General features: G+C 34.5%; 1 protein-coding gene across 1 annotated transcript in view; it reads right to left on the bottom strand.

The window, feature by feature from the left end:
- The window catches only part of dlg5a (discs, large homolog 5a (Drosophila)), a 131,681-nt gene that overhangs the window by 36,871 nt on the left and 82,096 nt on the right, over positions 1 to 12,714 (bottom strand). The window contains 5 exon segments of the mRNA XM_056471495.1: positions 3,117 to 3,151; positions 3,154 to 3,299; positions 11,094 to 11,258; positions 11,349 to 11,482; positions 12,626 to 12,711. Of these exon segments, the coding sequence (XP_056327470.1) occupies positions 3,117 to 3,151; positions 3,154 to 3,299; positions 11,094 to 11,258; positions 11,349 to 11,482; positions 12,626 to 12,711 (566 nt within the window).

Here is a 12,714-nt window from a genome sequence, read left to right as displayed (position 1 = left end):
TTTATTTATATTTTGCAACCTATATTTGTAAAGTATTTGTGCATAGTATATATTGTGAAAAGGGGAAAAACAATAAATTGTTGTATTAATACTGTACTGTTGAAATAATTTTTTATTAAAACGCGTCAAGGTCACGTGACCATCAGGAAGAACACAGCATCTCATTTCTCACAGGACGCATTCTCTGTTCTCGCGGTCTCCAGAGTTCGTTCCTCCGAGGTGACCTGGCAAGACGGGTCCTCACAAGAATGCAAGAAACAGCCTCTGTACATAGAGGTCATGTTTTGATCTTCGATTGGTCGCAGTCATGTGATGCAATTTCACAGATAGTTTACCAAGCTTGAACTTTCCAATGCAGTGAACTGCGAAACTTATTGCACAAGCTTGCGCTTCCGGTATGTCACATCCGCTTGCGTATAATTGGAAGCTTATGGAGAGAAAAGTGCAGTGCAAACACGGCTTTAGTTGGTTTATTTGTGCTTGATCAGAGTTGGAGCTGAAATCTGCAGGAAGGAAGATCTCCAGGAATAGAATTGGGCACCCCTGCTATAGAGGTTGTCAGGGACATTAAACCAACAAAAAAAACATTAACTGTAAAATATTCATCTATCATCTATGATAATATTTGTGATTGCTGTTTTAATGACACAGTCTAATACAGTTGAAGTCACCGTTTATTTTTTTTCCCCAATTTCTGTTCAACAGAGAGCAGATTTTTTTTCAACACATTTCTAAACATAATAGTTTTAATAACTTATTTCTAATAACTGATTTATTTTATCTTTGCCATGATAACAGTAAATAATATTTTACTAGATATTTTTCAAGACACTTCTATACAGCTTAAAGTGACATTTAAAGGCTTAACTAGGTTAATTAAGTTAACTAGGCAGGTTAGGGTAATTAAGCAAGTTTTTGTATAACGATGGTTTGTTCTGTAGACAGAAAAACAATTAATAATAATTAACCTTAACCTTTTTTAATTAACCACCTTAAAATTGTTTTAAAAAAATTAAAAACTGCTTTTACTCTAGCCAAAATAAAACAAATAAGACTTTCTCCAGAAGAAAAAAAATATTATCAGACATACTGTGAAAATGTCCTTGCTCTGTTAAACATTATTTGGGAAATATTAAAAAAAAAAAAATAAAATAAAATAATAATAATAAAAATCAAAGGGGGGCTAATAATTCAGACTTCAACTGTCTGTCATAAAATATAAAAAACACATATTGAAATGTCCTAAAAAAGACTGTTAATGAAGCTTATGGACCGGGTATACTTCAAATTGACTATTTTTCCATTCTTTGTTTAAGAGTGAAAAGAAGTGAGATAAGACAATTTTCAAACATTGTGGCACCTATTCCACTGCAGGAGGCAGGGTTTTAAACATACATCATGCGTGTACCCCTAAACACAACAATGATGGTGGCTGTAAGCGAAGAACAGTTAATATGTAAATATCTGACAGTTGCACTTATCTACTCAATGGCATAGATGGTATTTGTGTCTACTTAAACAGAAAGAAAAAAAACTGGAATGATAGCGGGTTTGCTTTCTTTATTCAGCAAATGTTAAGTACAGACAAGGAAATACATTTTTTATACTTCAGAATGTGCACCACGTGGTTTGACAATCTCCTGAAAAGGGTTTTGCCATATCTGAAACATGCAAAAATGCACAGAAAAGAGGACACACATTTTAACTATAGAATGTGGATGTGTTTAGAAGCCAAAAATAACCCCCAATAAAAGGATTGCATTGGTGAGCTGTTTCAAACTGCCGAACAAACTTAAAGGTGCTGTATGTAAGTTTTTGAATCTTCTAAAGCATAAAAATACCATAATATGTGTGCAGATATTTAAGAAACATGCCAAGTGAACATACTTGTTTATCTGAAAAACAATGCTGAAATCAGTTATTTTACTTTGAAAATGTGAGTTACATGTTGGAACGACTGTCTTTGTTTTGGTTCTTTTAACCCGCCCAATGCCTATTCAGCCAATTATATTTTTGCACCTCAAGTTACCTTCATGGAAAACAGTATATTTCATTCATTCAGTCAGTCAGGAAGGCTCTCAAAGTATGCATCTGCAACCAAATTTTTTTTTAAAGATCTGAGGTGGATTCGTCAGAGGAGCCGAGTTAAAATGTGAAAATGTGTTTTGATCCAGAAGTGCAATACCTAGTTCAACCACTGGGTGTCAAACTTACTACACTTTTAAAATGTATGTTTTGGATTTTGATTGAAATTGTCATTTCAGTTGCTTCGATTTCATTTGAAGTATATCAGGGCCTTTAGAAAGCAGTTAGAATAAGCCTGTAACAATGAGTTCTTGGCGGAAGTTCTAACCATGCGTTCTAAACAACTTAATAATAATAGTAAGGGTATTCACAGCAGTGCATTTGATACTAAGATTTTGGAAAGATGCTAATTGCCCAACAATTACACTCTGGATTGAATTTATGATTGAACTTGTATCATAGGGAAAATTGTAAACTAAGTTGAATGGAAATCAAGTAGATGTGGACATGTGGACAATGTTATTCAGAGAGTTGCCTCAAGTGATGACTGAGAATAGACCCATGTTTAGAATGTGAAGTACCCTGTTGTGCTTTACAGTGCGAAATCCCGTTGTTTTATTTTATGTTATGTGTATATATACATTTATTTTTAGCATAAAAATAAAATAATCCTATAATTTTAAAGTTAACAATTAAATACTTAATTTAAAGTATAACAATTGAAGTTAATGTTAATGCAAATGATCTATTTTTAAGATTTCACACAGTTAATTAATATTACACATACAAGAGTGCCTTTTCCAGAATATTAATTCATATCAAGCGAAAATGAAATATTGATTTTATACAATAGTCCAACAAACAAGACATACCCTGTATATAGGTTGAGTTATTTTGTCACGCTCTCTTCATTGTAATAGTAGCTATCTTTCAGCTTAATGTTCACTAAAAGTCTATTACTCTATTCAAGTAAGTGTAAAGTCTAACCCTCACAATGAAGAAGAAAATAAAAGCACATTTCTTTCTTGCAAATTTCTGCTCTCAGTATTCCCCTAAAAGCATTGCACAGACAGAGGAGTAGCTGCATTTACCTCAAGTATCATGTCCCCGGGTACAACAGCATCCGCCCTCTGGCAGGACTGTCATCTTCCAGCCTCTCCACGAAGATTCCCCGCAGGTTTCCTCCACACAGCTGTATGCCCAGCTCCACCTGAGTCTTCCTCACTGTCACCAAACGTGCCTCTGGTACTTTCTTGGAACTTTCAGAAGGCCTTCTGACATTCAAGAGAGACACAGAAACAGTCACCCAATGTCAGTGGATTTCATGTTGTGTTACCCTGGCTGTTAAAAATGACAAGCTGCAGGCTTGAGCTGCACCCCACTGAGTTTGATTCTTTGTTTTCATGCTAGCTTCTATGGCTTTTTTAATGCTGAGAACTTTTCATAGTATATCCATTTCAAGTTTTTCTAATATTTTTCCCCACCTAAATATTTTAATCTATTCAAGTCCTTCAGATGAGAAGTTAAACTAAGGTCCTGACTTTCTTTGGTCATTACAAATCCCAGGATGTACTTTAAAAAGAGTAGAAGTGTGTCCCCAGCATCCTGGCCACACTTAATAACTTAGGTCCCGTGAAATTAAAATGAAGTTTTTTTTTAGATGCCAGTTTCAGTTTGAAGGATATCTATTAGCTAGTGTGCTCCAAAACAGTGACAAAATTCACATTTAGAAAATATAAATTTGATATAAACATATAAAAAGCTTGCAGTTTGTCACTTCCACCCAAATGGATCAACATTTTTTTTTAAGTCACCTTATACTTTATTTCTCATTAAATCTTAATCAATCAAATGCTCACTGAAAAAAAACTCTTAAGATTTACTTCTTAAGAACAAGTCCTTGTAACAATTTGCACAAACAAATTTCAAGAAAATTGTACAATCTTATATCAGGTACAATTAAGTTGTCAATATCATATTAAATTTACTTAATTTATTTAGGAGTGTTAGGATAAACATTAAGTAAAAGTTAATTGATTATCTTTACTTTTGAGTCTTTGTTTATTTAAATGAACCAAGTAATGTCATTTTCTTGTTTAGGCAGAAGGAACATTGCTTTTATCAATAGAAATAAATCTTAGTTACAAATTAGTACATTTGGTGCAACTTAGTTTAATTAAGACACACTTCCACTTGAAATGTGTTATTTCACTTTATTTTAAGCAAATTTATTTAGCAAGAGCAAATTTACTTTATAAATGCTTACTGATGTCAGCGCTAGTGTTAGCACAGCCATGATTTTCTGAGTGAAGTGTCAAACATTAATCGTGATAATAAAAATGCCAAGACCCAAAGCATGAGTGCTGCTCTTCTGCAAGGTGGTAACTTTAAAACTAAAATACTTACTGAAAAGTTTTCTTAATCTACAAACTAATGGTGATCAAACTTTAACAAGTCTTTATCTCAAATTTAAAGACCATTGCTTTTATTATAAAGGTAACACTTTATTTTGATGGTCCATTTGAGTATTAGTATACTGTCTGCTTAATATCTGTTGATACTGACATTTAACTGTCCTTCAACAGACATTTAACTGACAATAAGAAACTTTGCAAGTACATGTCAACTTACACTAACCCTAACAGTCTACTAAGAAGAAGAGCAGATTTACCCTGTGCCCCGTAGTTTTTTACGAGCCAGTCTGAGACGTGAGCGGCTATATCTGAAATAACAAACTCCTTGGGCTGATGATAATAACGTGCGCTTGATTATTGACGTGCTTTGAAACGCGAGAGTAAAGCGCGGAAAAACAAGGGAGAAGCCAGAAAAAGGAGCACATTATTTTTTCAGCAAACGTGAACAAACTGCCTTGTTTAATTTAACTATTATTGTTATTATCACCTTTTGGACTAATATGAACTCAGAATGATGGAATTGTTTTCTGAGGCTACATGTGCTGCTGAAGATTACAGACACAGATGAGAGGTTTATTTCGTGTTTCTGTGTTGTGTTTTTGAATCTAAATAAGCACTAAATGTATGTTGTGTGTAGTTTTTCTGTAATTGGTAACATATCGGAGACTGTTTATTTATTTATTTATTTAATATAATTACAGACGTTACAGTAGGCTATTTCGCACTGTCATTGATCTGCAGTTATAATCAGATCCTGTTCATAGAAAAATTAGTAATAAACTTTTATACAGAAGTATTTATGTGTATAAAGCATCTGTTTTGTGAGAAGTGCTTCTCATATGATATGCAAGCGACCTGTACAGCTTTACTGTAGACATTTTCTCTAGCAAAATTTATGTCGACTGAAACTTTCTGTCATACACCACACCCACCAAAAGGGTACCCTTGGTAGTGGAAACGAAAGCCTGATAAAGGTGACCCATACCGACCCGAACCGTACCGTACTGTTCCAGTCAGTGGAAACAAGCCATTATAATCAAGTTGGCATGTAGATGCAATGTAACTAAATTTCAACAAACGGAGCATCAAAATAAAAGTGTGACCTTAAATCTTACTTAATATTACTAGGTTTGCGACGATTAGAAATATTTAAATATTTAAGTAAATGATTATTAATATTTAACTCTTTCGACTCATTTCATTTATTACATGAAGTAAATGTGTAATATTAAATATGTACTTAGAATATACTAGTTATCCTTGACACTTATTACAGTTTAAAAATTATGAGAGTAAATTTATTAGATTTGACTACACTATTCATTTCTTTCAGTGTATTATCTGACATGCCCCGCCCTCTTCTTCTCATTTGCTTTTCATTTGATGCGCTTGAACTTAACCACTCTTACTGGCAAAGCTGTAAAAAAACAAACACTATTGGCTGTTTTTTTTAAAGGGGAGGAGCTACTCTATAATCCCACCCTCTCTTTATTTTCAGTTGTGATTACATTTAAAATTGAATTAAAAAATGTGCATATAAGCACTTCAGGGGACCTTTAATAGCTGGTGTGTGATGTGCAGTCTGGCACAGAATGGCTGTTATTGCATCATCCAGGTGATTGTTGCACACTGGTGGTGATTAAGGAGATTCCCCCCAAATCCGTAATGTTCTTTGAGTGCCCAGAAAAGCAATATATATATATATATATATATATATATATATATATATATATACTACTGGTCAAAAGTTTGGGGTCAGTAGGATTTTTAAATGTTTTAAAATAAGCTTATCCAGCTCACCTAAGCTGCATTTATTTAATAAAAAATACATTAAAAATTGTAAAATGTTATTGCACTATAAAATAACTGTTCAAAAGTAGTTTATAATTTAAAATAATAATTTATTCCAGTGATTTCATTGAATTATTGAATTTTCAGCTTTGTTACTCCAGTCTTTAGAGTCACATGATCCTTCAGAAATCCCTCTAATTGTTATCATTATTAATATATTATTATCATTATATCATAATAGTAATAGTAATAAAATCAATAATGACTGGAGTAATAATTTCATTTAAAACTACATACAATTAGTCATAAATAAATATTTAATATACAAGTATTTAACAATTCAACAATTTTTTACATTTAATAAATGACATTTGACATTTTCCTGCAAACTTTTGACAAGGTTTTTTCTGCACTGTAGTGGAGGAGTTTAAAGAGAAGTTAAAAAGCTCATACAAAAAATACAAACGAACAAATAAAGCGATATATTTATTTGTTTATTAAACGTCATTTAATGCCAGGGAATGATTTTGAACATTTGAAAAAAAAATGCTTTGTCAAAAAAATGCAAAAATCATCCTATTGTGCATGAGCCTTAATGGTCCAATGAAATTAAAATAAAGTTTTTTAGATGTTAGTATCAGTATTATTAATTTTAGGATCTCTATAAGCTAGTGTGCCCCAAAACAGTGACAAAATTCGCATTTAGAAGATATAAAACTGATATAAACATCTAAAGCTTGTAGTTTGTCACCTACACCCAAATGGACCAACGGTTTTATTCACGTCAACTCACACTACAGGTTCTCATCAAATCATAACCAATCAAAACTCTCTAGTATCTGACATACCCCGCCCCCCTTCAAGACACTTCTCATTTACATACAAAACACCATTGGCTTTTTTTTAAAGGGGAGGAGCTACTCTATGTCCCACGACCTCATTGTGTTTTTTGTTGAGATTATGTACAACATCGAATAAAAATGCATATTTCAAAGCACTTCACAGGACCTTTAAGGGCGTTTTCACACCTAGAAGTGGATTGTTTGTTTAGTGATTAAAACTGTTACAGTGTTGCAATTTCGTCTTGATCCATTTTGTTATGACAAGACAATATTTGTAAACGGACCAAAATTAGTCACATGCATGTAAAGTGATTGGCCACAGCTCACAGTTCTGGGATTCAGCTAACATGAGTCATGCGTCACAATGGATAGACATCAGCTCTGTGTACTTGTCACTGCCTTCTTTGTAGCTGCCATTATATTATTCATAACTCATCATACAGTGTGATGAAGTCCGGTCTGTTAGTGTGTTGGTTTGGATTGCTTTCACACCACAACCGAACTGATTCAGAATTAATATTCAAGAGGTTTGAGGCCATCATGCAAACCTTCATGCAAACCTTCATGCAAACCCAGACTGATTACAGTGAGTGTTTATACCATTTCAGAGTTCCTAGTGGACAAATTAGTTCTCTCACAGAATTCCTGTAATTATCTGGTGTGAAAGCCGCTACTACTGTTTTAAAATCCATCTGCTGCATATTTAGCATGGGTAGGGGAAATATCAGCACAGTATTGCGATATTGTTCACAGCAATAGTTCATCAATACACAGACATGATTGTTATACAGTTGAAGGTAGAATTATTAGCCCCCTTTGATTTTTTTTTCTATTTTAAATATTTCCCAAATTATGTTTAAAGAGCCCATATTATGGGTTTTTGAAAATGCCCTTCCATGTAGTGTGTAACACAGCTCTAAGTGAAGTGAAATATCCAGCTAAGGCTTAAATCTGTAAGTGTACAGTGTTTAAAACTATTGATTCATCTATAAAAGAGTCGACTCATAGTGCTTCAAACGAGTCGTCTTGATAACGAGTCATTAGGTGTTTCGCGATGACGCAGCCACGAAACACAAGCCTCGCCAGTAGTTACGCGCGCAAACCAGGGAGATTTGAAACCTGCGGCCCCGCCCACTAACACAGAAAAAACACTACACACACACAGACGCAGCCGGTCGAATGAAGTCACGCTGTGCTCAGATGGATAATATTGACAGTCTCTACCCAAAGATGAGTTGTGAACTGTGAAGAGTCAGTGGTTGAGGTTTATTCACTAGTGTAAGTAAGTGCAATTAAAATTGTTGCCTCGTTTAACTTGCAAATTATGTATTTATTGTGTTTTGTTACTTGTTAACCTGGTACAGTACACGCGGTTACTCTTTATATTCTCTTATCACATGTAAGCCACGTTAAAAACGCGACGCGTGCCGCTTTGTTTACGGATTTAACGTTAAAGGTTTTTGTGAGCTCGCGTTCCACTTCCGTTTGTCGTTGCTATGGCGATCGTAAGCTAGGAGACATGAGACTCCTATGTCGATCTCCCTAGTTCTGAGGAGGAACGTGATGTGTTTATGTGTGTGTGAGAGAGAGAGAGAGAGAGAAAAGAACAGGTCGAGTTTGTGACGCCTAGGGGCTAGGAGACAGGAGACTCGCGTCGCTTTCCTTAGTTCTTCTGAGGAGCGTTGTGTGTGTGTGTGTGTGTGTGTGTGTGTGAGAGAGAGAGAGAGAGACTCGCGTTGCTTTCCCTAGTTTTTCTGAGGAGCGTTGTGTGTGTGTGTGTGTGTGTGTGTGTGTGTGTGTGTGAGAGAGAGAGAGAGAGAGAGAGAGAGAGAGAGAAGAGAGACACACTCGCGTCGCTTTCCCTAGTTCTTCTGAGGAGCGTTGTGTGTGTGTGTGTGTGTGTGTGTGTAGAGAGAGAGAGAAGAAGAGAGAGAGAGAGAGAGAGAGAGAGAGAGGAGAGAGAGAGAGAGAGAGAGAGAGAGAGAGGAAGAGAGAGAGAGAGAGAGAAAGAGAGACACACTCGCGTCGCTTTCCCTAGTTCTTCTGAGGAGCGTTGTGTGTGTGTGTGTGAGAGAGAGAGAGAGAGGAGAGGCTAGGAGACTGGCGTCGATCTCCCCAGTTCTTCTGAGGAGGGTTGTGTGTGTGTGAAAAAAGCCTTACACTATGAAGCGCGTGTGCACTGTGACTACTTTTATATAGTTGATTACCAGCTGGGCATTTCACTCTGTCTCGTGCTGAAGCCTGTCACTGTCGACCAATCGCAGCAGGCTGTCATCGGTCCAATCAGCGCAGATTAGCTTCGCGCTGAGGAGGGGGTTGGGAACAAATGAATCGCTGAACGATTCATATGGGAGTCGCTGGGATAATTAGGTAAAAATAAATGCAGATTATAAGACCATCAAAGTGTTTTATGACCTTGCATGCATATTAGACTGTTGTTGGAGACCCTTACAACCTAATATAACCCTATTTCATCTATAATGGGCTCTTTAACAGAGTAAGGAAATTTTCAGTGTGTCTGATAATATTTTTTTCTTTGGAAAAGTCTTACTTGTTTTATTTCGGCTAGAACAAAAGCAGTTTTTAATTTTTAAAAACATTAAGGTCAAAATTATTAGCCCCTTAAGCTATATTTTTTTCGACTGTCTACAGAACAACCATCATTATACAATAACTTGCTTAATTACCCTAGTCTTCCTAGTTAACCAAATTAACCTAAGCCTTTTAACCTAAGCCTTTTAAGTCTTTAAATGTTACTTTAAGCTGTATAGAAGTGTCTTGAAAAATCTAGTCAATAATATTTACTGTCATCATGGCAAAGATTAAATAAATCAGTTATTAGAAATGAGTTATTAAAACTATTAGTTTAGAAATGTGTGAAAAAAATCTTCTCACCGTTAAACAAAAATTGGGGATAAATAAACAGGAGGGGTAATAATTCTGACTTCAACTGTATATCCTTGTCCATATTTTATTTTATTATTTGGTCGAATAATAAAAATATTTGTTTAAAGTCCACTTCATGGTGGTGTTGAAATTGATGTATTTTTTTCTGGTGAGCTTGGTCACCTTCAACACGTAGTTAGTTTCTAAAATAAAGATGACTGCTTCACAGAGTGGTACATACAACATTTTCATTAAGTTTTGGTCCGTTTTTCTGCTTGACAATCCCATTTTGCACTGTGGCAATAAAACTAAGTGAGTTGCACTAATTGAATAATTCTTTCTTTCTGTTTAGTTAAGCTGGAAATTCTTTGAGTTTGAAGAAAGATAAAATTAAATTGCCTCTTATAGTAGAATATGACATATATTTAAAACCTCAGTAATATTGTATTGTGACAATTATCATGATAATATCATATCATGGAGACTATGGTGATTCCCACCCACTGTTGGGTATGTTACTACAAAAAATAATTAGCAGCTAATCAATCAAATTGTATTTAAATCAATTTCTCTGAAAATAAACTTTATTGGGTGGCGCAGTGGGTAGCACGTTCACCTCACAGCAAGAAGGTCGCTGGTTCGAGCCTTGGCTGGGTCAGTTGGCATTTCTGTGTGGAGTTTGCCTGTCCCTGCCGTGTTCGTGGGGTTTTCTCCGGGTGCTCCGGTTTTCCCCACAAGTCCAAAGACATGTGGTTCAAGTGAATTGGGTCTGCTAAAATTGACCGTAGTGTATGAGTGTGTTGTGTGTGTGGTGTGTATGTGTGTGTGTGCGTGTGTGTGTGGTGTGTGTGTGTGTGTGTGTGGTGTGTGTGAATGAGTTGTGGATGGATTTCATTGCTTCAGCTTTTGCAATCATCTTGATAAAAATAAACATTTTAATGATTTTAACGTTTTTAAGAAAAGTACAATAACTGTAATTAAATATATACAAATATTAATACCTAAAATTTTATTTTTTAAATAATTAATTTTATTACAGTATGTAGTCAGTTTGTAACTAATTACACCTAACACTGTTCCCACCCCTACTGAGACTGTAGACAACAAGGCAGCTCTCTAAGTGTACGTGCAGTACCTGATGAAGCTGTTGGGACTGGTTGTGGGTGTGGTCTGTTTGGAGGATGGGGTGAGTGTGCCTTCATCCTGTTCACTCAGGGTGTCTATGGCAGAGTGGTTATCTGGGGTTGCAGTTCCACTGCCCTGTGGCGTAGACTGAGTGCTCACTGGCTCCAGGCGGGAACTATGAAACAACCCAGACATGAAAAAACCTGAAAGCTATACATCAAATCTGCATTTAGTTTAATGAAATGAAATGGGAAAAGGATTGTACCTGGAGCGCGAGTGGTTGCCGAGCTGATACATGTGTGGGTTGTATTGGGCCATGATCGTAATGGTGTCACACTGCTGGCCAATGATGAGTCGTGCTTGCTGTTCAGTGGCATTGCGCAGGTTTATTCCATTGAACTGATGTAAAGAAAGAACAATTTCTTTGAGTTACACATTGCACACTGTCAATGACATGGCAAGCAGCTTTACTAAGATCAAAAAGAAGATGTGTTTATATTTCCATCTTTAGCTGTAATATAATTAACAAACTGCTTAACTTCATTAAATAAAGTAGCACAATTTAAAATATCTAATATATAAAATAAATAATTCATTATAATTAAAAAGATAAAAAAAAAACTAACATATATTTTACTCATACTCAAACTTTTCATTTAATATTTTTCATTTGGCCAAGATTTCTAAAATCCCTTCCTTGTATTGGTCTTAAGTAATATAAAAAATTTTGAGGCACTGAATTTGGGGTTTTCATAATTTGTCATCAAAATCATGAAAATTAAAAAAATAAACAATTGAAATATATCAGTCTGTGTGGAATAATGTATACATTATACAAGTTTCACTTCTGAATGGAAATAGTAAAAAAAATAAACTTTTTTTGAAGATATTCTAATTATATGAATAGCACCTGTATGTAATGTTTGTTTTTCTTTGTAATGACTTAAAACAACAAAAAGTGTGTAAAACACCAAACAAAAAGGAAAATATACAAAATGATATAAAATGTACAATAAAATTTAAATCGCACACAATACTAAAACTAAATCTACAATTGTATGAAATGAAATACCAAAAACTAAACTGCAAATTTTTATAAAATTACATAAAAGCAATGTGTATAAATTAAAATAACATACATAGCATAAAAACATAATGAAATAGCAGTACAGCAAATGTAACTGCCTAAAAAAAAAAAAAAGTTGATTTTATTTTTTATATCTGTATAATGTTTACATTAAAATAAAAAACTAAATGTAATGAAATGTAATGAAATTAAATAGCATAAAATAAAAAGATTTAAATAAAAAATAGCACAAAATATGCATCAAATTGTACAAATCAATTGCACATCAAATTAAAGCATAAAAAACAGAATAAAAATAAAATGCCATATAAATTATTTAATACTGTAATATGTCCTGGAATGTGATAGAGTGCAAAAAACTGCAAGTGATGAGAAAATTAAGAAAAAATATTTACAGTTCATAATCTAGTTGCTTATAAAAAAAATTTCAATATTTATTCAGTTTTAAAACTAACCTCTAATAGCTGGTCCCCATACTCCAGCCCAGCCTGGTGTGCGATACTGCCTCCTGTAACCTTGGAGACAAAGATTCCTCCGTTTTCTC

This window comes from Danio aesculapii, chromosome 13 (genome assembly GCF_903798145.1).
Source record: "Danio aesculapii chromosome 13, fDanAes4.1, whole genome shotgun sequence".
Taxonomy (NCBI): domain Eukaryota; kingdom Metazoa; phylum Chordata; class Actinopteri; order Cypriniformes; family Danionidae; genus Danio; species Danio aesculapii.
Note: the sequence above shows the minus strand (reverse complement) of the source record. Positions and strands in the feature narration are given on the sequence as shown.